This window comes from Charadrius vociferus, unplaced genomic scaffold, assembly GCF_000708025.1.
Source record: "Charadrius vociferus isolate BGI_N301 unplaced genomic scaffold, ASM70802v2 scaffold2373, whole genome shotgun sequence".
In the NCBI taxonomy this organism is placed as follows: domain Eukaryota; kingdom Metazoa; phylum Chordata; class Aves; order Charadriiformes; family Charadriidae; genus Charadrius; species Charadrius vociferus.
Window position 1 is genome coordinate 20,172 of NW_009647601.1, and position 24,557 is coordinate 44,728.

Consider the following 24,557-nt stretch of genomic DNA (forward strand, 5'->3'; position numbering starts at 1 on the left):
ATGAGCGGGTGGGTTCCAGGCCGGCTGCGTGAAGAGAGTGGTCAGCAGCACAAGGAACTGTCACTTTTGGTAAAAACCAGCCTGTCGGTGTTGTCACATGGAAACGTCCAAAAATAGATACAGGGAAATAGGAAACTGGACTAATATATATTTAATGAGCCTGCTGTAAGTGAGCTTTGCTTTTGGGAGCCCTTAGGTACCTTGGAGTAGAACTGAGCTGGCCAGTTTGGCTTAATTGCCAAGCTGGTTCTTCTCAGCATTGTGACACTTCCTGATCTCTGGCAGCAGGTTGAGTGAAGCACAGAGCACGATAACAGGGTTGAGTGCTTCAGCTGGTTTATCCAGGAGATTCTTGTTTCCTGTGCTGTTTTTTTATCTGTTTTGTCAGATAGATAAAATAGGGAGTTGCAGACAGGTGACAGTTAAGCCCGGCTAATTGCCTGTTGTTTAGCAACACGTTGCGACTTGTGTAACTTCTTTTCCGTTCTTTGTTTTCCTCGTTATAGGCTCCCCCTGTTCCCAGCGAAGCGGTGTTCTCAGGAGGCTTCAGGTTTACAAGCACTGCATCCCGTTAGTGGAGTCAGGGGACCTGCATTTGGGCAAGGTGTCTGAAATCATAGGACTGCTGATGCTGGAGGTAGAAGCTCCTTTGGGCTGGCTTTCCTGGGGTCTGCTGGGTATCGTTTCATATGTGGATTGAGATAGTTCACTAGCCCACTGAGAAAAATGAGTTGTGTCCTTTCCACAGGTCTGCCCTGGACTAAGCTGGTGTTGGAATTTGCTGTGTGTGTAAATGTGATTATCTTTGGATATTTAGACTTAGACACGAAACTTCAAACCTATAATTCTATCAGCTCGATTTACTGCTCTGTTCTATAAAGGACAGTGCAAAATAGAGATCTTGGGGCTGATTTCCCCTTTCAGGGGAGCATTTTGTCCTTTGCTGGGTTTTGCTGACGGTTTGGACATGCATGTGGAATTCTCCTGTGCACCGCCTCAGGCTCTTTCATATTGTATCTTCTCCCAGGCTCGCCAGCTGCCAGGCCACGCGTTGGCTGAGCTTGCCAGCCTATTTGTTGATGTTATTAAAGGCGGCAGCCTGTCTAACGGGAAATCCTTGGAGTTGTTTTCCACTGTTCTCACTGCACTGACCGGTTCGAAGGAGAGCCTGGCTTATGGGAAAGGTAACCCCTCTCAGTTCCTTCCCCTCAGCCTCTCCTCCTTTCCTCTGGAATTGGCTGCTAAAAGACTTTTACTTTTTCAGGTGAACTGAATGGCGAAGAGTTTAAGAAACAGCTGATAAATACCCTCTGCTCCAGCAAGTACGTACATCTCTGCCAGCTCTTAGTTACATGTGTGCTTCATGTTGCGCCTTAAAAAAGACATCATAATGAGCTGGAGGTCACCGTCTATGTCCTGTTCTACCATCTTTGAATCTGTGCCCTCTGTGACAGTGTCTTCTCTGGCAGGGAAGGCAAGGGAACACCCTGTTCCCATGGTGTTGCATGAACTGGTCTTAGGAAGCAATTGGTTTCATTACTTTCTTCGTATTTGTTACTGTGGGGGCTTGGACAGTTCAGAACCACTATAAGTCTGGCTGGTCAGGGTGGCAGTGATGAATTCTGGTGGAAATCTGTCTTCTAATCTTAATATCAGAACATAACAGGGAAACGGTGAAGTTGAATAATTGTGTACAAGCGGGGAAGGGATAAGCATTAATTTTGCTTCCTCTCAATTTTCTGACATATTTTTGATTTACCAGGTGGGATCCTCGGAGTGTAATACATCTTGCCAATATGTTCAGGTAATTCTTTTTCCCTTCAACACCAACACTTTCTTGTGCTGTGGTCGTGTCTGTCTCCTGTTTCACACGCAGTTTGGGGCAAGTACAAATAGGAGGTGTAACCATACCAGGCACAGCCCCATGGATGACTGAGTTGATGAACATCCACATCGGATCCATTTGGATACAAAACACAGCTGGCAGATACAGATACAAAACAAAGACTGGGCATGGCATCATGGTTTTTATTCCATGTGTGAGTGAGCCTTGGCAAATTAATGATACGTTAAAGAACAAGCATAATGTGAAGGAGATCTGGGCACCAAAGGTTGAAGAGTATACTGGCACAGTAGAAGGGTGTTGAGGGATCTGTGGCAACTGCTCTGGTGAGGACTTTGGGAGCGTTCACTGCCTGTCTGTACATTAGGACCCTTTGTCTAGTTATGGGTTGAATCTGCTGTGGGATTCTGAAGGAAATTAGTGAAAATGATTAGGCTGCATCTTTGATTCAACAGGGATATTCCACTATCAGGAGAGGAGCTGCAGTTTGTGGTGGAAAAGGTCCTTAGGATGTTCTCCAAATTAGACCTGCAGGAAATTCCGCCTCTGGTCTATCAGCTGCTGCTGCTTTCTGCAAAGGTAAAAGCTCATGGGAGCTGGCCTCCCTCTAAGTATACATCATGAGAAAAAAATATGTACACACTGAGCTATAGGCTGGATTTTGGCAGGGATTCTGATTGTTCCCAAACTGTGCAGTGGGGAGCAGGATTCAGCAGGATGTCAGTAGTTTTTCTTTTCTCTAACTCCCTTTAACCTGAAGAAACTGACTGCTCAGAGAAAGATACGATCTTGATCTTCCTTGTGGGGAAAGAAGGAAACCTTTGGTAAATAAGAGATGAGCACAGAGCTAGCAGACAGCAGAGAGAATTGTTTATTTCACTGTTTCTAAGTGTGGTTTTGCTCACTCTTTGTGGTCTGCGTGCTATAATAATAGCTCATGCAGTCTTCTGGGTTGTAGTCTAACTTGTACTGGAAATGTCTCATCTCTTGTGCTCTTCCTGCAAGCAGAGGCTGCCAATGACATCTCTGCCCTTTGACAGGGTGATCTGGCTCTTTTGCTTGCTTCATTTGTGACCAAGTCAGTGCCAAAATGAGCTAGTCAAAGACAAGTTATACATCTGTTATAGGAAGTCATTTGGGTCCACTGGCCACAATGTATTGTTAGATTTAAGGTTAGGAGTTTGAAAGCCTTACCAATTGATTATAACATAAAGGATCCTTTCTAACTAAAAAACAAACAAACAAAAAAAAAACAACCGCAACATCTGAGAGCTTCAGCTTCTTCCAACTCTTCAATAAGTGCAGTCAAAAGAAATATGCAAACTAAACCAGAATTGCTTCATCTGGAAATGAGCTGCACGGGAGCCCTCCCTCCCGTCACCTTAGTGATTTATGAAGGGAAACGAAGGATGCCATGACATTTATAATTGGTGGGAATAAAGCGTAGTTCTCTGGGATACTGCAAGCCCTGCAGTGGCTTAATGTAATGTCCTGCCTTGCAGGGCAGTAAGAAGACTGTTTTAGAAGGAATCATCAGTTTTTTCAATCAGTTGGATAAGATACAAAAGGAAGAACAGAGGGGTCCACAGTAAGTTCTTTCTCTGTAATCCCCTTTCTTTACTACCTGGATATTTGTAGTCACCCTGGTCCTGCCCAGGGCTCCTTGAATTTGAATTGTTAAACCTTCTACAAGTATGTCCTCCTTGATACATGAGAAATGATTTATGGCTTTGGATGCCTTGTTTTTTTCCGATAAAACTTACAGATCAGCGGACCTTGAGGTAGCCACAATGCCCCTAGACCAACTCCGCCATGTGGAAGGCACCGTTATTCTCCATATTGTTTCTGTTATCAACCTGGATCAGGACCTAGGCGAGGAACTAATGAGGCATCTAAAGGTACAACAAAGATAGAGCAGGCACTGTTCTCAAAGATGTTGAAGCAGGGTTTTTAAAACTTAATTGGTTACCTGTAGAAGGGATTTAATAATTTTTGTGATCACAGTCATGTTCACTTTAACAAGTGCTATGATATGTTTGATGAGACATGTATCTGATAGCTTCCCTGAATTTGTGGGATGCTGCAGTTGAAGATAATAAGCTTTCTGACTGTTGCTTGCCATTTTCTAGACTGAGCAACAGAAGGACCCTGCTAGAGCCCTGTGTCCCTTCAGTGTGGCTCTTTTGCTATCGGTTGCAGTAAAACACAGACTGCAAGAGCAGGTATGTGGGTGATAAGCTTGCAGAGAACTTCTGTGGGATGTACACTGCACTCCTTGTAAAGGAAAGGAAGCACGGTTAGGTCATAGTCCCATCAGAATTAGGCTTAAAATGGTTTCAGGATGCTCATGGGGAGGCAGTTAGATCATTGATACGCTGTAGTTTACTGAACTTTATAGAAGACCCCAGAGCAATATCAGAATTTTCCAGTTGTGATTCCTGTGGGTTGGTATTGTAGGATGAGAATATGTTTTCTAATGTTTTGGCTGTGCGGTGGCCACCTGAAGAGCATCTGGCAGCAAGTTACCCTACTTGAGGCACTTAATGAGGTTGGTGTATTTGTCCTGAGAAAGAAGTGAGTTAAGATTTTTGGCAGGCTGTACTGGAGCTTGTGCTCTGGCTGGTGCTCTTACTGGAATATACCCAAGACTATACAGGTCCCATTTCAAAGTTCATTTCCTCACACTCAATGATTTTATGTTCCAGATATTTGATTTCTTGAAAACATCAATCACAAGAAGCTGCAAGGACCTGCAGTTCCTTCAGGCCTCCAAGTTTCTGCAGGATTTGTTTCCTCAACAATATGATGTAACCGCTGTAATTCTGGAAGTGGTGAAAAATAGGTGAGTTCTTGCCATGTGCTGCAGAGCAGTACTGGGCTTTGGGACGGGGAGAGTTTCAGCCTCACTAGAGTGCTCTGGGGTGCTAAATACTGCTGACCAGGTGCTGGCAAGAAACAGTGTCAAAATCCAAAGTTTTTACCCCAGTTTTATATTGGTGATTTTTCTAAAAAAAAAAAAAAAAGAATGCAGCTGTATAAATCTGCACCCTCTACCTGAAATCTTGGCATCTGGTTGTACGAAGGACTAAACTGATCAGGACTCTATCTGTTTCTTACTGGTAAAGCAGCTGATGGTATGCGTCATGCTGCTGGCTGTAGTTTGTGTTCTGATCAAGGGATGAGTGATAGGTTCACTGTTTTCTTCCCCCACATGGTTAGTCCTTTAAACATCCTGTGGGATAGCTCTGTGATCTGTCACCAGTTGTCCTTTAGTTTGCTGTGAGGCATTCCTCTTCTGTCTTTCTCTCTGACTTGAAGATCTCAGGATTAGTGAGATATTTGTGCATCCCGGCTGTAGCCTACTGTCATGTTCGGATCAGACCTGAGTGTACATCATTCCCCATAGCAAGGAAACCTTTGGGCTGGAAAGGAAGTCTGATGGTTGGAGAATCAGGACCGCAAGACATGTTGTGCTGAGCACCCCTCCCTCAGCCTGAAGACAGTCATGGGGCTGTGAGGGATGTCATCTTCTCTGGAGTGGCTGAACATCTCTCGCTGCTGCTTTGGACCCTGGAAAGACTGCAGAAGATTTTACATTAGACTGCTCTAATCTAAACCTTTTCTGTGACTAAGTTGTTTCTTTCCTGGTCTGTTTAATGTCTTCTTCAGTGCGTTTGGCTGGGACCACGTTACTCAGGGCCTGGTGGATCTTGGCTTCTGCCTAATGGAATCATATGAACCAAGAAAGCCCTTTGGAGGAAAAGTTGCTGATACCAGTTATGGCCTTTCAAAAATGCCAGCCCAGCAGGCTTGCAGACTGGGAGCGAGTATCCTGCTGGAAACGTTTAAGGTAGTTGTATGTTTTGGAGAGGGTTTTTTTTGGGGGGTGGGGGGCTGTGGAGGGACCTCTGTTCTTATTCTCTCTTGGTAAATGGTATCAAAACCTTGCCAGCTGTATCCATCATGAGTGTTTTACAAACAATACTAGATTTAGTCTCCTATTTGCCCCTGTCCAGCTGGAAGAGGCCATCCTCATAAACACCTAATCCTAATCTGTTCCAGCTGCCATGATACTTGTGTAATCCCTATTACAGTTTCCAAGAAACTGCAGAGAAGGTAGAGAAATTCAGAGGTATAAAGAAAATCTGTCAGACGTGGGGTTGAAAACAAAATCTCCACTGAAGTGGTAAATTTGCATCCCACAGACGATTTGACCCACTATGTTCCAAGTGTACTGTGCATGCCTATTTGATGTGCTGGTTCTGACTGGCCTGGGATGAAATCTGAATCAATCTGTGTGAATTTAGCTGAAAGGGGACTTCTGGCAACCAGCCCCTGTATACCTGTCAGATCTGGATTTGCTTTGTACTGCAAGATGCCTGTGCTGTGAGATACAGGAATATCTTAAAGTTTTGTAGGTTTTGATTTTTATTTATTGTTCTTTCTCATTTCAGGTTCATGAGCCCATCAGAAGTGATATTCTTGAGCAGGTCCTGAACAGAGTCCTCACAAAAGCAGCATCTCCTGTCAGCCACTTCATAGGTAACAAGAAAGAGAGAGAAATGTGTCCTGCTCTGTGGACACTCAGATCATAGCTTCTCAGAACAAGTTATAGAATCATAGAATAGTTTGGCTTGGAAAGGACCTTTAAAGGTCATCTAGTCCAACTCCCCTGCAATGAGCAGGGACGTCTTCAATGAGATTGGGTTGCTCAGAGCCCCGTCCAACCTGACCCTGAGTGTTTCCAGGGATGGTGCATCTGCCACCTCTCAGCAACCTATGCCAGTGTTTCATCATCCTCATCGTAAAAGATTTCTTCCTTATATCTCGTCTAAATCTTCCCTCTTTTAGTTTAAAACCATTACCCCTTGTGTTATCACAACAGGCCCTGCTAAAAAGTTTGTCCCCATCTTTCCTGTAGGCTCTCTGAGAGGCCGCAATAAGGTCTCCCTGGAGACTTCTCTTCTCCAGGCTGAACAACCCCAACTTTCTCAGCCTGTCCTCATAGGAGAGGGGCTCCATCCCTGTGATCATTTTTTGTGGCCCTCCTTTGGACCTGCTCCAACAGGTCCATGTCTTCCCTGTGCCGAGGGCTCCAGAGCTGGATGCAGTACTCCAGATGGGGTCTCACCAGAGTGGTCCCCAGAAGCCAAGAAAATCAGTTGTTTCTTCCCCTCTTAATGAGTTGTCAGCTGCATCAGATTACCTTGGATTCATCACAGGTGAAAAATACATTTGCAGGCAGTTGCCATGGAACAGCTGACGCACAGAAAGTTGGTATCTTGTCAGTCAGTAACTCGTCCTTCCGCAGGTGCTTGGGAGTCGCTGGGGCTGCTGAGATGCCTATGCTTCAGCCTCTTCTCTTATACCTCAGTGCCCTCTGGTGGGGTGAGGCCCTTCAGCCAGGTTGTCAGCTTTTTACACTTTGTGCCTGCAGCAAAGCTCAGGTTTTCGATGCTCATTCTATCATGAACTCTCCATGTAATGGAAGGGCTTTGGTTATTCTGTAATTTTTAGCTCTATAGGCATCTTTTGCTCAGACTTTTCTGGCCCCTTGGCAGCAGCTGCTCTTTTTGTCCTTTTATTTTTCAGACTTGCTGTCCAATATTGTTGTGTCTGCTCCTCTTGTGCTTCAGACTTCATCCTCCAAAGTCACAGAGACCTTTGATAATTTGTCCTTTCTGCCTATCGACACTGTGCAAGGGCTCCTCCGGGCAGTACAGGTAAAGCTTTGCATTTCTCCATCAATATCCTTGCTAGTTTAGTTCTAGTGACACCTTTAGGCCACAATTACATGCATGATCTAATAACCCTCCTCGTAAAATAAGCCTTCATACTCTGCTGTAGGTTGTTCAGTGTAGCATGGAACTGCTCTTCAAGCATGGATTTGCATGTGCCTTCTAGGAAAAAGCATATGGCGCGGTCTGGCATGGTACTGAAACTGCTCTGTGCTGACCTTTCATCTGGAAGATGCCCAGATGCTGCACAGTGTAGAAAACTAAGTATACAGTGTTTAGCTGAACAGCTGTAGCTGTCAGGTTGATTTTTCTCCTTCCAAGGTCTGTGTCAGTATTTCTCTTTGCCCGGCCCTGGTGTTAAGCTTTTGCCTGCTTCATCCGACCTGGGGATAACAGTTCTTTTCCCAAACCCTTGTACTGTGTCCTCGCTAACCTGCTAAGTTGTTTCACTGCTACAGCTCTCTGGGTTTAATTTTATATTGTTTTAAAATGTTTTGGTCCTCCTACTGTACTGATGACAGTATTGGAAATGCAGGGCCAGATGGGCCTAAGGAAGATGAGCTCATATGCCCCAAGGGCTTGGCATGCCTTAGTGCTTTTCTCTCCAAAGTATATCTTCCTTTCCAGCCTCTCCTCAAAGTCAGTATGTCAGTGCGGGACTCCCTGATACTTGTTCTCCAAAAAGCCATCTTTTCCAGGTAAGCTGGGAAGGGGATTCTTTGAAAAGATTTCTACAACTCATTCATGTTTTTGTAGCAGAAGTATTTTTTGTTGGTTTTGGCTAAGTGTATTCTTACTATGTTCTTCCCATAACTAGGTGGTGACATCTCCTGCCCCTTTAGCATAGGACTGTACTACAGTCACAGCTCTACCCAGTGAGATGCGAATCCCAATCCCCAGATTAATGGTCTTTGGAAATTCAAAAAGCTGTTGGGAACTCCAGATAAGTAGGCAAAATTAAAATCAATTCCAACATGTGTCTACACAGCTGAGTACATCCAGATGCTAGGGAGAGTCTGGAAGGAAACACTGATCAGAATGCTGAGCTGCCACCTTCCTTCTGATCCCTTACAAGGTGGTAGAGAAGCAGGCTTGTTGTCTTGGTAATGCTTTGAGCAAACCATCCTGCTGTCTTTGTAATGCTGTGATCATAGACTGGATTTTATTGGGCAGTGACTGCCTGGTTATGAATACAGAATTCATAATTTAGGAGTATTATTCGAGGTAAGAGACTCAGTCTTGAGAAAGACCCAGGGTTTTGGTGAGCAAAGCAAAACACCAGCTTTTTGTGAAGAATTTTCCAACTCTGAGAAGAGCTCTGTGAGACTCTCCCATTCCAGTTTTCAGGGGACGTTTAATGCTTGGGTCTTGGCCTGGGGCTCTCCCTCAGTGTGAGAGCACTGCAATGACAGAAAGGAAATTGAATGTTGTGAGAGTGTAGAGCAAAGCAGTTCCCAGCAAACTGTCAAGCTCTTCGCTGCTTGGGACTGTGCTGCCTTCTTGGGCAATACGGTTCCACTGGGCCCAGTCACTCTATTTGTAAACCCTTTTTTGTTGCCGAGTTGATCATGTATTTACTTCTGAGCTTCTTGCTTCCATTTTTCCTTATGCTTCTCTTTTCTCCCCTGACTGACTTACAGGCAGCTTGATGCTCGTAAAGCTGCGGTTGCTGGCTTTTTGCTTCTGTTAAGAAATTTTAAGGTTCTGGGCAGCTTGTCCTCTTCCCAGTGCAGCCAGGCCATTGGTGCCACTCAGGTAAGTGCTGTTCTGCAGTCCCTGATGTAGACATATGAGACAGTCTCATGTCTAATATGCACTGTTTGAAACAACTCAAGAGCGGAGTGTTTCCCCAAAATGGAAATATAACTTCAGTAAGGATTAGTCCTGGAAGGAAATCTTTGGGAAACGCAATGTGGAAAGAGAAGCTGGCCTAGGCATGTTGCTTCTCAGAGTCATTCTCTCTTACAGCAGCAGTATTCTGGGGAGCATTCCACTGCTCCATGACAATGATAGAGAGCCTGGCAGTACACTAAGGACTATTTCAGTGATTGTTTAGGGGCCAGGCCCCTTTCACCTTGCTTTTGTGTTGTGATATTTGAGAATTGTAACCAGTATAACGTGACTAATATTCCCTCTCAGGTCCAGGCAGATGTTCATGCCTGCTATAATTCTGCAGCTAATGAGGCCTTCTGCCTTGAAATCCTGGGCAGCCTGAGGCGATGTTTGAGCCAGCAAGCGGATGTTCGACTCATGTTATATGAGGTAAACACAGTTTCTTCAATCTCGTTTTAAACAGTCACTAGCTTTTCTGTCATCTGGTTCTACTGTAGGCCCAGGTAAATAACGATCACATTATTGTGAAAAACAACCTATCATCTCAGTTATGTTCTTCATGGCACACATGTACCAAGGACTATTTTCTTTTCCAATCCTTCTGCTTCTTTTTATTTTGGACCATTATAAGCCCAAAGACACACTGATGTATCTTCCTCATCTCAGGCATTGCTTAAGAGGAAAAATGTGTTGAAGTCTTTCTTCTTGTGATGTGGCCTAGGAAATGAGAAGCATGTTTGATGCCCAGTGAGGAGGAGCTGGATAGATGCAGAGTTGCTGGGAGTTAATGATGAGCTCCAAAGAAAACCCTGACTGGACACTATGGGGAAACTTCCTTAGAGACTGCATCAGGGATCTGTCTTTTCTCCTCTTCCTTTTGCAAGTTTCTATAAAGGCTTGTCTGTCCCTTAGATTTCTTGTGACAAATGGCCGAATATAAAGAGGCATTTTTGGGTGCATATCTTAACTCCTGAGGTAACCATGGGGTACGACCTTGAGGGGAAAAAAAAACCCTGTTCAGATCAGAGAGATTTTGTTTCCTTCTTGACTTTGTTGGACTGATATTTGGTGGGCTACAAGTTTTGAGTGTGTTCATCACCGTTGCTGTAAGACTTGTGCTTGTTTCATCCATCCACTGAGTTTCCTCAGTCTGAAGGATTTTTTTGCCTCCTACAGTTTCCCCACAGGCTTGTTTTGCCTTTGAAGCAGGATTTCACAGTTTGAAGTTGGATCTCGTGCTAGCGTTAAATAGCAGTGAAAGTCACTCTGGGCTTGATGCCACTGCTGCTAGGGAGATGCAGCTTGTGAGAGGGCCCCTGTGAGGAAATTCATACTCTTTCTGATTCACACCTTATTTCTGTGGTGCCTTTGCTTTGCCATGTATGGGGTTTTACACTGACCACATTGTTACCTCCTCATGGTTCCTTGCAGTGCCAATGGGTCGCTGCTGCCGTATGACACCAACTTGTTATGCATGTGGTTCATTTTCTTTGTTGTGTAAGCCAACTTGTCCTTCCTTCCTGTCTTCAGGGTTTTTATGATGTCCTTCGCAGGAACTCCCAGCTGGCCAGCTCTATAATGGAAACGCTCTTGTCCCAGGTAAAGTACTGCTCTGTGGTGTGGCTCTAAGAATTCTGCACTGCAACCGGTATAGCAAGCAACTCAGGTTAAATATTGGGAAAATAGTTCTCCCTTACACGGGAAACATTTCTAAGTGCTGCGGTGCTTCTCTGAGGAGGTATTCAAATCCCTGCTATGTTGAGAGAGCAGACAAGGTAAACGTCTGGAGACTGGTTCATATCCTGTCACAGGGTGGAAGAGAAAGGGTCTCTTGGAGACCTTTCCAACCCTTCAGTTCTGAGATGCTGTGAGAAGTGTGAGCCCAGAGAATTGCTTTGTGCACTCCCTGTTCCTTAGAACTGCACAGCAGTTACCCTCCCATACTTCCCCAAGGATGTGTGCTGACACAGTAATTATTATTGCTGTCCTCCCATCGGGAGAATACCCAAGTCCATGTAGGATCTGGGAGCATTAACTCATCCCCCAGCAGTGTTGCTCATGGCAACAAGACAATCACATTTCCTCAATCCATTGGACAGGCTGTGCTTTCTATGAGACAAGTAATTTTCTTCCCTTTAATCATCCATAGAGTTCATGCTGACTAATTCCAGCTTTCCCATGATAGTATAGGGTCTGAGAAAGAAACATGAACAGAGACAAGACAGCTTTTGGGTAGCAGAGGGCACTTAATGGGAACTTGGTGTAAATTTTTAAAATTTTATAGCATCATTATATATATATATAACTTTCCCTATTAGATTCTGAACTTGTATCAGTACTCTGAGGATATTTCCTTCCTGTGGCCAGGAATTGGTGCAAGCGTGGTGTCTCATGGATTTGTTTTAGCGCCAAGTGTAGCCTCCATAACTGTCTGCACCCTTAGGCCAGGAAGCTGGATGCCATAACAGGGCCAAGTGTTCGCTACGAGTGATGGGCAGCAGAAGCAGTTACTTTTCCTTGCTGTTTCAAGGATGGGTAGCACTGCAGGTGAAGTGCAAGTGATGTAGCATGTTGAGGCAGCGCAACAGTAAGTGGTCAGGTGAACTTGTTTTAGGGCAGTGACATGTCCTGGCTGAGAGGTACAAAACCAACTCAAGAGGGGATTTTAATTACTAATAGAGCAGATGACGTGTACATGTACAGTCCCATTGTTATAGTGCCAGTTTTCGCTCTGTGGAATGGAGTACAAAGATTATCGTTCTGTTTTCAAACAACCTAAGAGGCTCAGTTACCAAGTAACTGGCTATTTTTATTTCTTGTTTTCTGTGACAGATAAAGCAATATTACTTGCCCCAGCCCGACCTCCTGCCTCCACTGAAACTTGAGGGATGTATTATGGCTCAAGGAGATCAAGTCTTTCTGCAAGAACCACTGGTAAGAGCTATACTGGCTGGCCGCAGCTGCAAGCTCTTCTGTTCCACAGCATTTTAGTTGTGCTGCTACATGAGCTGAATACCTTGTATTTCTTCAGCCTTTTCTAGCCTTGAGCAATCCTTTTAATGACAATAGAGCTGGGCATCTCACCCCTGCCTCAGGCTATCTATTAGAGCTCCGTTAGAAAAGTGGTTTGGGGAACCTGTGTGAAAAATGCTCTAGGAACAGCATAGTTCTGTTGTCCTCTATTGAGCTCACCCGGGTTTTTTTTCCTCCAACTTAATTCCGCATAAAATAGTTGTTCGGTGTGTGTGTGTAGCAGGGGGAGAAATCTTCCCTTTGGTTTTGCCCCTTTGATATTGTTGGAGATGAGACCTCAACGATTCATTGGATTTCAGAAGAAACCAACTCAAATTCATCACTTTATTTTCCCCTCAGGAAGCTTCTATGCTGCGCTGCAGTAGCATACCCAGGCAGGAAGCAGATACTTCAGTCAGAGTGAGAGTCCTTTTGGAAATTCCCTTTCCATCTCCTTCAGCACCTGAGGGAGCTGGGTTGAGGGAGCAGTGCGAGTTAAGTCTTTACATCCCGTACTGGCAAGCTCAGACAGATAACATAGTCTGAAGCTAGAACTGGGTAGCTGTGTGTAGGATTACAGATCCCCTCATTCTGGTAATGAAGCATATTCTTGAGACTCACGTGAACCTCCAAAGGCAGCTATGGCTCTTTGCATCCAACTATAATAGTCTGGCCTGTGTCCACTTCTGCCAGTGATCTCCAACTAGAAGGCTGAGTGTGACTGTGTGGCTGCTTCCTTCAGGCCCATCTGCTCTGCTGTATCCAACACTGTCTCGCCTGGTATAAGAGTACTGTGCATCTATGCCAAGGAGCTGAAGATGACGATGAGGAGGAGGAGGACGTGGGATTTGAGCAAAACTTTGAAGAGATGCTAGAATCTGTCACACGACGAATGATCAAGAGCGAGTTGGAAGACTTTGAACTGGTAAATCAGATTTTCAGTTTGACTCAGTGGAAGGACACACTGAGTTCACGTCAGCTTTTGAAAAGACTTTTCACTTGTTTCCTTTACCTCTTAGGATAAATCGGCAGATTTTTCTCTGTCTTCTGGTGTCGGTGTAAAGAATAACATCTATGCCATTCAGGTGATGGGAATCTGTGAGGTCCTGATTGAGTACAATTTCAACATAGGGAATTTCAGGTAAAACATCAGATCTTGCCCTCCAGCGCTAGCTGTGCTGCACTGTGCCTAGCTCTTCAGAGTGCAGCCTCATTGCAAGCACAGGGTAACAATGCCAACACAGAATCGGAATTATGTTTTCTGAGTGTGAGTGCCCCTGTGGCACAGATATTCACAGAACCTCGGGGAGTGTCTTCCTTTTGAATGTCGTGTGTTGTGGGAGATGGGATGTGACATTTTGTAGAAGAGCAGGTCGAGGAGGAATGGATGAGGTATACACTGTTAGGGAGGCAGGGAGATGTCACATGTCATGGTTTTATCATTTAGAAAGTGTCATTGTGTAATTTGGCAACTGAAGCTTCAAATGGGAAACTATAAGACTGGATTTTTTCCATTAATGCTTTCTACTACTGTATTGCAGTAAGAACAAGTTTGAGGATGTCCTAGGCTTGTTTACATGTTACAACAAGCTCTCTGAAATCCTGAAGGAGAAAGCTGGAAAGAACAAATCTACCTTGGGCAACAAAACTGCACGGAGCTTCCTTTCCATGGGTTTTGTATCTACTCTGCTCACAGCTCTGTTCAGGTGAGAAGCTGTCATATCTGGAGAAGCTTTAAGGCCTATTCACAAGCTGCTTTTGTTGTGTCTGCATGCTGGCTGTCTTGTGCACTGCATACACAGTACAGGCATTTTCATTTCTGTACAAAGCATACATGGTAACAGCACTTGTTGTCTGGAAAGCATCATAGTCCAGGCAGGAACCATAACTGTGCAGCTCCTGACAAACCAGCTTTCCTGGACCTTGCTTATGACTTGTAAGGCTACGGAGAGTCTCTGCTTTTCCAGTCCTGGGTCATTCCGAAGACAACAAACTCCAGTGTTTGAACTCGAGTCCTCTATGGAAGAGCCAGACATGAATTTAAACCATGTCTGTTAGCGTATTTGGAAAGGCTGGTGGAACTCTATCCTCTGAGTATTCCCTACAAGCTACCAAAGCAAAGGGTCTTTTCCACCCTGCATTCAGCTAGTAATTTTATTTGTAAATGCATATTTAGATTTTGAATCTTGTAGGCCATCCCTGTGCTTTTTCAGTGCGTCCTCAACTCTCTGACAGTGCTCTTGATTCTTCAGGGACAATGCCCAAAGCCATGAGGAAAGCCTGGCGGTTCTGCGCTCCAGCACAGAGTTCCTGCGCTATGCTGTCAGTGTAGCTCTGCAGAAGGTGCAGCAGCTGGAGGAGACAGGACAAACTGATGGACCAGACGGACAAAATCCTGAGAAGATGTTTCAGAACCTCTGCAAAATCACACGGTGAGTCACTGTGACATGTGAAAACGTCAGTCCTAAAAAGCAGCAATGCATTTTGGTGATTTTTGATTCTCAGGTAGGTTTTTGAAAGAATAATGCAGTCAATAACTGTTTCAAACAGTTTTTATTCCTGGGTTGAGTTCACTGTCTTTCTTTGCTCCTGAGAAATCAAGTGGAGGCACTACAGTTTCTGTGCCAGAGCAAGTGATACAGCTCTAATAACAGTACTTGGCCTGGAAGAACCAAATGCCATCAAATTCTCATTTTCAGCCTCTTTCTGACTTTTGGGTCATCATTCATTGTCACAGAGGAGGTAGGATGGTTACAGGCTGGATTCCTGGGGCTTCTGGGATGGAATGAAGTTAAAATTCACTTCTTGCTACAGTATAAAACAGATGTAAGAGGGACACAAGCTTTAGAAAATATTTGTTTAGGACTTTTGCAAGATGCTTGAAGACATTCATGCATCTAATCCTTTGGAAATCCAAGAATGTTAAGCGTCTAAATGTCTTTTGGGATCTAGGTCATATCTGCATGGGGTCTTTTCAGATCCCAGTCAGCAGAGAGCACAAAATGCAAATTACCCCTGCCACGAATAATGCCTGTTTTGTGTCTCAGCCCAAACAATGGAGGCTATTTTTGTTGCAGTCATTAGGACTACATGTGAGCTACATGTTTTGCGTGATTGGACATTGAAGTAGAATAAGATCATCTGTGCAGGCAACAGAACTAATGAGAAGAAAGTAGAGGGAACAAAAAAGGAAAGAAGTGGGCTTAGGGGAGCAGGAAAAAGATGTTTGCCTACAAATAGAAAAGTCTCCTTTGGGCCAAACAATTTTGCTTTCTTCAAAGCTTTTCACTTTGCTTCGCCTGCCTTTATCTTTCTGATGTTATTTATATAGAGCCCTATGGACATATCTGACGTTTCACAGATTCAAACTGCCAAGAGAAAAGCTCTTTCTGTCACTGACAGATTTGACACTGTGGTCAGTGTTTGGGTAGTAGAAGGAAAGCCAGATGGAAGAAATGAGTGTGTAAAGATGGACTTGAAATGGGATTGGAAGGTCCCTTGGCACCTGGAAAGAATTAAATTACTTAGCTGTGCAGGAAGAATGCAGTAGCTGTTCTGCTGACATTGAAACAAAATCTTCTTAAAATGGATCTCTTCTACCTCCGCTTTCCTATAGGAAAAAGACCTTCCAATTTACTTGTATTAAAAATACGATCCTAAGAGCAGAATCTATGATTAGCCCTGTTCTAATTCTTGCGCTGTGCAGCCAGCTTTACTGGAGCATGTGATGTTAACTCCTCTCCCATCCCCTAGGGTTCTGCTTTGGAGGTACACTTCAATTCCCACTGTTGTTGAAGAGTCGGGGAAGAAGAAGGGCAAAAGCATTTCACTTCTGTGCTTGGAAGGTTTGCTGCGGATCTTCAACACAGTGCAGCAGCTGTACACTTCCAGGATACCCCAGTTTCTACAAGCCCTGGGTAGGCATATTGTACAATTTTGCTCTGGTTTCCAGCCTTTGTGTCCCAGTGTGGGCAGTTAGGGACCCAGTGCCCTTTATCCATAAGTAGAGAGAGGGGTCTGGTCATTGTCTCTAAGTAACAAGGTGGGCTTAGTACTGTTGATTCTCATGCCAGGGGCAAGTTCCAGAGATATCTTTACCTGCTTTTACAGATCTCTCAGTCTGTCAGCAGAGGATAGTTGGGGTCTGATACAGCATTCATCTATTTGAAGTTTGCCTTTAACACATTTTTGTGCTCACCACAGTTTTGCAGCCTGTATTCCTCCTCTAGCTGTGAGCAGTTGCAGTCTTTCCCACTTTTGGAAATAAATCCTGTATTCTGCTCTTGGCATTTAGCTTTTTTCTCCACTTCTCTGTCTCTGCCAGATATTACTGATGGTGACGCAGAAGAAACGGATATTAATGTCACGGAGAAAGCTGCCTTCCAGATCCGACAGTTTCAGGTAAGTACCACTGTGTGCTGCAAGTGTTCCAAAGTACTGGTAATTCTGGCAGAAAATGCTGCTAGCTCTCTGTTGCTTGACCATAGGATTGAGTAGGTGATAGCAACGGTGACACTGATTCACTGGCAGTTCAGAAAAGTTTCTAATCCCTAAGGAAAGCTTCTTCAGGGTGCTGTGCAGAGCTGGATTGAAGTGCACATGTATTTACAGAGCTATAGGGTCCTTCAGTGCAGCATAAACTTACCTGAGCATTGTAAAAGTCACACTGAATCATATGCAGGCCTCTATATAAGCACTCATAACAAAAAACAGCACTCGCTTTTTAGAACAGCCCTCTTTTTATATTCTTTGTCATTCTCCTTGTTGCTGATTCCTTTATCTGCTGCAGCTTCTGGTTATTTGCTTCTTAAAATGGCCCTGCAACAAGCATGCATGCTCAGGGACTCTGTCTTTCCTTCCCGTGGTCAGAGGTCCCTGGTGAACCAGTTCAGCAGTGCTGAAGATGACTTCAACTCCAAGGAAACACAGTCACTCATCATAGTTCTCTCCACTTTGTCCAAACTCCTGGATCCAGCGTCGCAGCAGGTACTTCACAACCTTCATGGGGTGCCAGGGATGGGTGGCGTAGCCGTAGGTGTGGGAAGATTATCAAATTGGGTTGACATCTGAGGGCTCTGACGTGCATGCGTGTTCTGCCTTCTCCTGCAGACCACATCATGTCAAAGTGACAGTTTTGTTACATTGTCAAGCATTGTTCTGTCTCATGCCTGCGAGGACAGTTAAGAAAAAGTTGCCCTCCCACCCCTCTTCTGCACGTTCTGATCCTCCCACCCCTCTCCTGCACGTTCTGATCCTGCCCTTGGGCACCTGGAATCTGAATGACTTGTTGGCCTGAGCAGGGACTCCTAACAGAGCCTAGTTGTGGTATGGCTTCCACATGGGAATAGAGCCAAAAAAGGCCAGCGGACTTGTGACCAGTCCAAACTGGCTGAGTGTCTAATTCCTTCTGTGCAAGGAGGCATTTTCTAAAGTGCCCCAATTTTACAAGCTAGGGACTGCAATAAAAGCGTGCCAGAAGTCTGGAGTCATTGTTTACCTTAAATTAAATGGAGCTGTTATGCTGCGGAAGGGAATGCATAGCCATTCCCCCGTCCTGGATCTCAGCTTTTCACTTGTTAGTAGGTTAAGTGTCCCTTGTGGAACTTCGCAGAGCATGGCTGGGTACTTTTCTGCCAGAGGGGGACACTGCTGGTCTCCCTTTGCTGGCTAGTTTGGGGTTTCGTTTTTTGTTTTGTTTTGGTTTTTTTTTTATTTTATTTAATAATAAAATTTGTGCTTTGAATTCTGTTTCAAAGCCATAATGTCTTTTTCTCTCCTTATGCAGTTCCTTCAATTCCTGACTTGGACAGTCAAAATTTGCAAAGAAAATGCTCTCGGTAAGTAAGCTTTGGGGAGCATGTTTAGATGTGATGCATCAGGTCTGATATTCGACCCTTAGATGCTTTCCTGTTGTCGGTCCCGTTTTTACCTCTTTGTTGCAGATACAGTCAGGTCCTATTTTGTGGCAAATTGCCATGACATTGCGATTATTAGCACAAGTATTAGGGAAGAAAATCCATCTCTATAAATATTAGCATTGATGAAGAAAGAGAAGCCACTTACTTGACTTTTCTCCCTTGTTATTTAGCACATCTGTTGCTCAAATCTGGATTTATACTCTGGAAAGATATTACTCTTGCCAGAGTTTGTATTGTGCTTGTGGTCATCAATTTTTCTATGAGCTGAGGGCTTCAGTGTGTCGTACTTCTCTTTGCAGTATTATATGTGATGCCCAATGTTGTAAACTCTGCTTTTGTAACTTTGATATTTTGATAGGTTTTTCACCTACTGTGTATCATTTCTGGGAATGCAGACTGTTAAATCCATACTGAATCTGAGACTTTCCCTCACTGGATGTCTGATATTCCTAAATAGCTAGGGGAGCTCTGCACCTGGTAATGTGTTGTTTCTTTTCCCTTCCCCACAGAGGATATCGCTTGCTGCAAGAGTTTGCTGTCTCTGCTCTTCAGTCTCCATGTTCTATACAAGAGCCCTGTCAGTCTGCTGCGTGAACTCGCACAAGACATCCACGCTTGCCTGGGAGACATAGATCAGGTATGATGTAGAAGTGGCCTAACTCTTCATCACTTAGTGCTGTCAGAGCAGAACTGACTGCATCTCTGGCACAAACTATGTGACAGCAGCTAAAGTTTTTCTCACCAGAATTTGTCTTCTCTCCTCTGACCAGGACATAGAAGTGGAGAGTCGGTCCCATTTCGCCATAGTGAATGCCAAGACTGCAGCCCCTACTGTCTGTGTGAGTCAAAATAGTGTGTATGGAACAAGCTGTAGTGTCCAGGGCTACTCTGCTGCAAGTGACTTGTAGCTTCCTGTTGTGCCAAACTCCTCCAAGAACCTGTTTTGTTATTGGTGTTTCGGTCGTAGCTGCTGGTTCTGGGTCAGGCGGATAAGGTCCTTGAAGAGGTGGACTGGCTTATCAAGAAACTCACCAGTCTGGGATCAGACACATCAGGTAATAGAAGTGATCCATTTCTTACTGTTGCACCTTTGTCAAAAACAGATGAAGATAAAGAGCAAAAAGATATTTGGGGATTTTGAGGTAGCATCATCTGAGGGCAGGTTAAACTCTCCCTTGAGCTGGTTCAACATGAACAATGTAAGATTTAAAGTGTTGACACACAATCCCTCCAGCGATTGTTTCTTCTGTGCCACAATGCTGCTTTGTGCACCAGACGCAAAGGTGGTCTTTTGTACCTCTTACCTGCATAATTGGATGTGTTAGATACACATTTACCAGGTATTCATCTTTTTCTTCTAGAAGACTCTTCTCAGGCATCAAACCAAACCCAGGCTCTGGAGAAAGGTGTAATTCTGCAGCTGGGAACTCTACTGACAGTTTATCATGAGCTAGTACAGACAGCACTCCCTGCAGGGAGCTGTGTGGACACGCTGCTGAGAAGCCTCAGCAAGACATACGCAATTCTCACCTCCCTCGTCAAACATGTGAGTGCTGCTCTGCTGACAGTGGGCTGGCTGGGATCTGAAAACTTTTTCCCCATCTGCTACAGCAAGCTCACAGTGACCCCTGGCAGCAGCTATGCTCAGGACTGGGCTGCTGATCTCTTGCAGGAGTTGAGTCCTTATTCTGTTGGCTTTCATGCCCTCAATTTCGTGACCTTTCTGCAGCAGTGATAGTTGTGCCAGCGGAGATAAAGGAAAGCTGCCCTCCAGCTGAATTTGGCTGCACGTGTCTTGGAGTCTCTCTTTCCAGTATATCTTGTAGGTTTCTCTGTATGCAGCTGTGTGCCACAATGAAGGACGCTAGTGATGTTCTCACAGTCCTCAGCAATCCTGCCCTTGCTACTCATTCCCATCTAAGGCTTGAACCATCAGACCTGAGGGAACTGGGCCATGAAAACAGGCCAGCGGAGCTAGTCTAAGACAAGATGGTGAATTCCCTTAGCTCTCTCACAGCTCTGGAATGCAGACATGGTGTTTGGGATATAGCAAGCCACCGGGGAGGATAGTTCTTGCAAATCCTGCCCTCCCCACTGTGCCGTTCGATGAGTTGCTTTGAGCCCTGCCTGGAAACAGCGTACCTAGAAAAAAATCTCTGTTTTCCTTGCAGTATATCCAAGCTTGCCGCGGCACCTCAAGTACAATTCCAGGAAGGCTAGAAAAGCTGGTGAGTGTGAGCGAATTGCAGGAGGAAATGGCTCATTGCCTTGAGTTGGGAGTAACACCAACCTCTCTGCTGCTTTGCAGGTGAAGCTCTCGGGTTCCCATTTGACCCCACAGTGTTACTCGTTCATTACCTATGTACAGGTAAGGCCTAAATTAACTGTGGCAAAGTCACTGTTAGTCTCTCTGATGCTGAGTGGTGTAGCAGCTGCAATACACGGGCATCTTTGGGGATTATTAATCTTTTTGACATGATTTGAGCTGCTTATATTATAAGCTTTACTATGTAAAATAATATTATAAGACATTTCAGCTTATAATTGGGACTGAGCATGTTGATTTCTGCTTGAGCAGGGAAGGAAGAGTGTTTGGGGAGCTTGTTTTTAGCTTTTATTTTCCCCTCTCTGTTCATGTCTTTTTTTTCTGGATGAGATTAATACTGCTGGTAACCACAATGGCAAATAAAGGTCAATAACACTGCAGTCATCACAGTGTAAAGTAACGTGGGTGCCAAAGACCGCAGTGCCAAAGATGGGATTTAGCTGTTTGGAGAGGAACTGAGTGCTTGAGTGAGGAATTGTGGATTGGACGTGTCATATTGGGGAAGTGTAGTGGTGCGCAGAGCTACCACTTCTGGGGATTTCACACAAATACATATTTATTAATGTATAAATTATGAAATTAGGGTTTTTTTCCTTCTTTTTTGGAGATTACCACCCATTCCATCCTTCTTGTATCACTACCTGTCTGTTGTCTAGCTGGTAATGCTGTTAGCTGGCCAGAACAGAGACTTCTCTGGCCTTATTTGGCTGGCCTTTCTTCTCTAATTACCCTCTAATGCTGCATCTTTTGGCATCCTCCTTCAGAACATCCACAGTGAGAGCTTAAGCTTTGCAGAAGAAAGGAAAAAGAAGAAGAAAGAGGATGAAGCTGCTGCAGTCTCCACAGTCATGGTGAGACTGATTCACTCTCTATTAGAACATAGGACATGGGGTGCATTTGAACTTGGGATCGTACCTCAAGGTTTGTGTTACCTTGTGGGCTTCATCAATAACAAATTGTCATTTGGGCCTTTAAGTAAAAACCTAATTTCTTCTACCTGGACTTTAGAGAAAAGTTTGAAAAACAAAATGCAAAAAGGCCCTTCACTAAGTGCAGCCTAAAAGCTCACAGACATGAAACAAAGGTAAAGGCTGGATAGTCTGTCTTGTCTGATACTTTATCATTTGGGTAAGCTATGAAATTTCAGAAACAGGCTAATTTATTGGAACCAACACTGCACTCTGTTTAAGTGTTTCTTAATTTTATCAGTACATTTAAAGGTAAAGTAGTGGATTCCACTAAAGTAAGCAGTTGAGAATGACTGGGTGATTTGGCTGGGAGCAAGTGAGCAGGCTGGCATGTTCTTGGTCTTTTATGTCCCTCGTGCTCCCAGCCAGCATTTCCTCTGTCTCATTGGTGCTCCCAGACATTCCTGTGACATTAAGGTTTTAAAAGCCATGAGCATGATCTTCCTAGCTGTTCCCTGAGTGTATGGAAACGGGCTGAAATGCTGCATGTCCTTTTACCACTCTGTCACCATGGGGAACAAACATCAGTGGTGGTAAATAAACAGGGCAAAAATGTGGTAAAACAGTGATGCGCCCACGGCCCAGGAGGTGTGTGTTTGTGATGCCTTGCAGAGCTGGAGCAGAGCAAGTTTTGCTGTGATGGCTGTCAGGCATATCAGGGCTGTGGACTGCAGAGTACAAAGCAATATACGGGGAGAGCCTCACTGCAGAACCATCACAGGAGTCAATTTAAAACCAGTAACAAACTGGCAATCCTTGCTGGGACAGGACTCGTATGGAGCGAGGCTACCGAAGACACTTAACTGGAGTCATGCTACAGCACTGGTGTCTTTTGGGGTAGTCTAAGCTGTTGATATAAATAGGGGTGCTACACGACTGCTGTAGCAGGCATGCCTGTTAACGATGACAGTACACGGGTGTCTTCAGGCTGTCCACTTCCAAATCTGACCTTTCACCCTCCTTTCTGCATTTCAGGCTAAGGTGCTTCGGGAGACCAAGCCAATCCCAAATCTGATTTTTGCAGTAGAGCAATATGAGAAGTTCCTTATCCATCTCTCCAAGAAATCAAAGGTAATGCAAAGCAGAGCGCTTCCGGGACCTGGATTCAGTGGAACAGTGGTACTGTGATGTGGTGGAGGGCTATTGCAGTCCCACCTTTTAAAATCTCCACTACTATTCCAGTTAAGAAGGTGTAAGGACGATACTGCTCTTTCAGCCTTCGCCCGAACTCCTGGCCCGCACTGGTACCAGCAGGTGTCAATGGCAGTACTGCCTGTGACCTAACACTGCGTGGGGTTTCTGGTTGAGCAGATACTCACACACCTAATGCCAGGTTTCCTCACCCCACTCCCCCCGGTCTGTTTCACAAGCTGGAGAGAAGCGTACCAGGATGAAATACTACACGAGAGTGAGAATAACTGGTAATCTCTGGGCTCTTATTAAAACATAAATGCACTGCTGGATTGCATGGACCTTTTGTGTCAATCCTGCATTATTACTGTGATGGACTCAGTCCCAGTCCCATGCAAAGGACGAGACGGTAGAAAACAAAACTAAGATGCTAATGGCATAATGTCCTCTCCCCCTGGTTTCACCTTGGTTGCTGCAGGTGAACTTGATGCAATATATGAAGCTAAGCACCTCCCGGGACTTCCGCATCAATGCATCCATGCTAGACAGCGCGCTGCAGGAGCATAACACAGAGGATGCTGAAAACGAGCCAGACAACGACCAGGTCAGAACTCAGTTACCTGCTGTTACCCCTCTCTTGAGGCCAGCTGTCTTTGTGACCTGTTCAGCTATATGTGAAATTAGGACAGTTTGACTTCCCTGGGTTGGCTCTCACTTCAGTACTAAGCTGATGCAGTAAACAGTTGGCCTGGCCGACGTCCCCTACACTCCAGCCCTCTGCCTTGAGTGACCTTTATGTCTGTGCACCAGTCAGCTGTATCTCTGGTCTTAGGGAAGTATAACTGCTCTTAAGGCCTCATTGTTTGTCTCAGCACGCAGAGAGTTCTACCAGTGTTACCTTTGAGGACCTACTGGCTGGGCAGGCTCAGACCTTTGCAGCATGATACAAAGTGGCTTTGCATCCTGGTTAAATTTTGTAGATAAACAGCTGGTAGGGCAAACTCTGCAAGGCATCATTCTCCTCAGACCCATCTTCTACTAGATAGTGCTGGTGAAGGTAGTGAAACCTGAGCTGGATAAAAAAAAAAATAAACAATTTACTTTACTGATTGTCCAGGTTTTTATTGGTGCTTCTGTCCATATTTTCCTGAGTGTTTCAACAAGCCAAAACCCAGCACAAACAGTCCCTGTCCTGTGCCATTCATAACCTGTGGTCTAAGTTCCGGCACAAATTGAGGGGATCTATTGGGAACATCTCAGTGGGTGAGAGGAGTCCCCTATTCAGGTCGTTTTATTAGAGAGGAAAAAGAGCTAAATCCTGTTCTGCACATCTGGTTTCTTGCTTTAGGTAAACATTCCTTAGCCTAATCACACAAAAACAATCACACTCTGTACTGCTACTCTCCTTCCCTCTCCAGAGCAACACCGCAGAGCAGACAGATGAGAACCAGGAACCCAAAAAGAAGAGACGGAGAAAAAAATAAAGCTGGGGTTGCTGCTGCTGCCTCCTCCCACAGTGCCTGTTCTGCAGCAGACTCGCCTTGGTCTTGGAGAACTGTGTGTATGGAGAAGATGGTTTGTTGTTTCTCTTGCCAAATACTTAGGACTTCTTCCTTTGTGTTCATGGGCGTGCAAACAGCGACTCGGGCCGCTGTCTCAGGTTTTCCAGCTGGCCACTGCCCTTAGAAGCACCTCTGCTATTTGAATGTGCTGCTATCAAAATCTTCTTCTCTGGGAACATCCTTTCTTACAGCAAAAAAGGAAGCAGAGTGACCAAGATCAGTCCCT

General features: G+C 44.8%; 1 protein-coding gene across 1 annotated transcript; it reads left to right on the plus strand.

Annotated features, from left to right (window-relative positions):
* FANCI (Fanconi anemia, complementation group I) lies at positions 1-24,253 on the plus strand. Its single transcript, XM_009881057.1, has 36 exons — positions 1-40; positions 507-637; positions 1,028-1,184; positions 1,265-1,322; positions 1,763-1,804; positions 2,299-2,422; positions 3,346-3,431; positions 3,609-3,741; positions 3,973-4,065; positions 4,549-4,685; positions 5,513-5,693; positions 6,298-6,385; positions 7,436-7,566; positions 8,209-8,279; positions 9,222-9,336; positions 9,721-9,843; positions 10,945-11,013; positions 12,247-12,348; positions 13,169-13,351; positions 13,446-13,567; positions 13,968-14,132; positions 14,679-14,858; positions 16,180-16,343; positions 16,751-16,827; positions 17,296-17,412; positions 18,212-18,263; positions 18,854-18,981; positions 19,115-19,183; positions 19,312-19,399; positions 19,706-19,890; positions 20,516-20,572; positions 20,653-20,712; positions 21,435-21,521; positions 22,614-22,709; positions 23,248-23,373; positions 24,188-24,253. The coding sequence occupies exons 1-36, from the start codon at positions 1-3 to the stop codon at positions 24,251-24,253; spliced, it is 3,903 nt and encodes a 1,300-aa protein (XP_009879359.1).
* Positions 24,254-24,557: the final 304 nt, after the last annotated feature.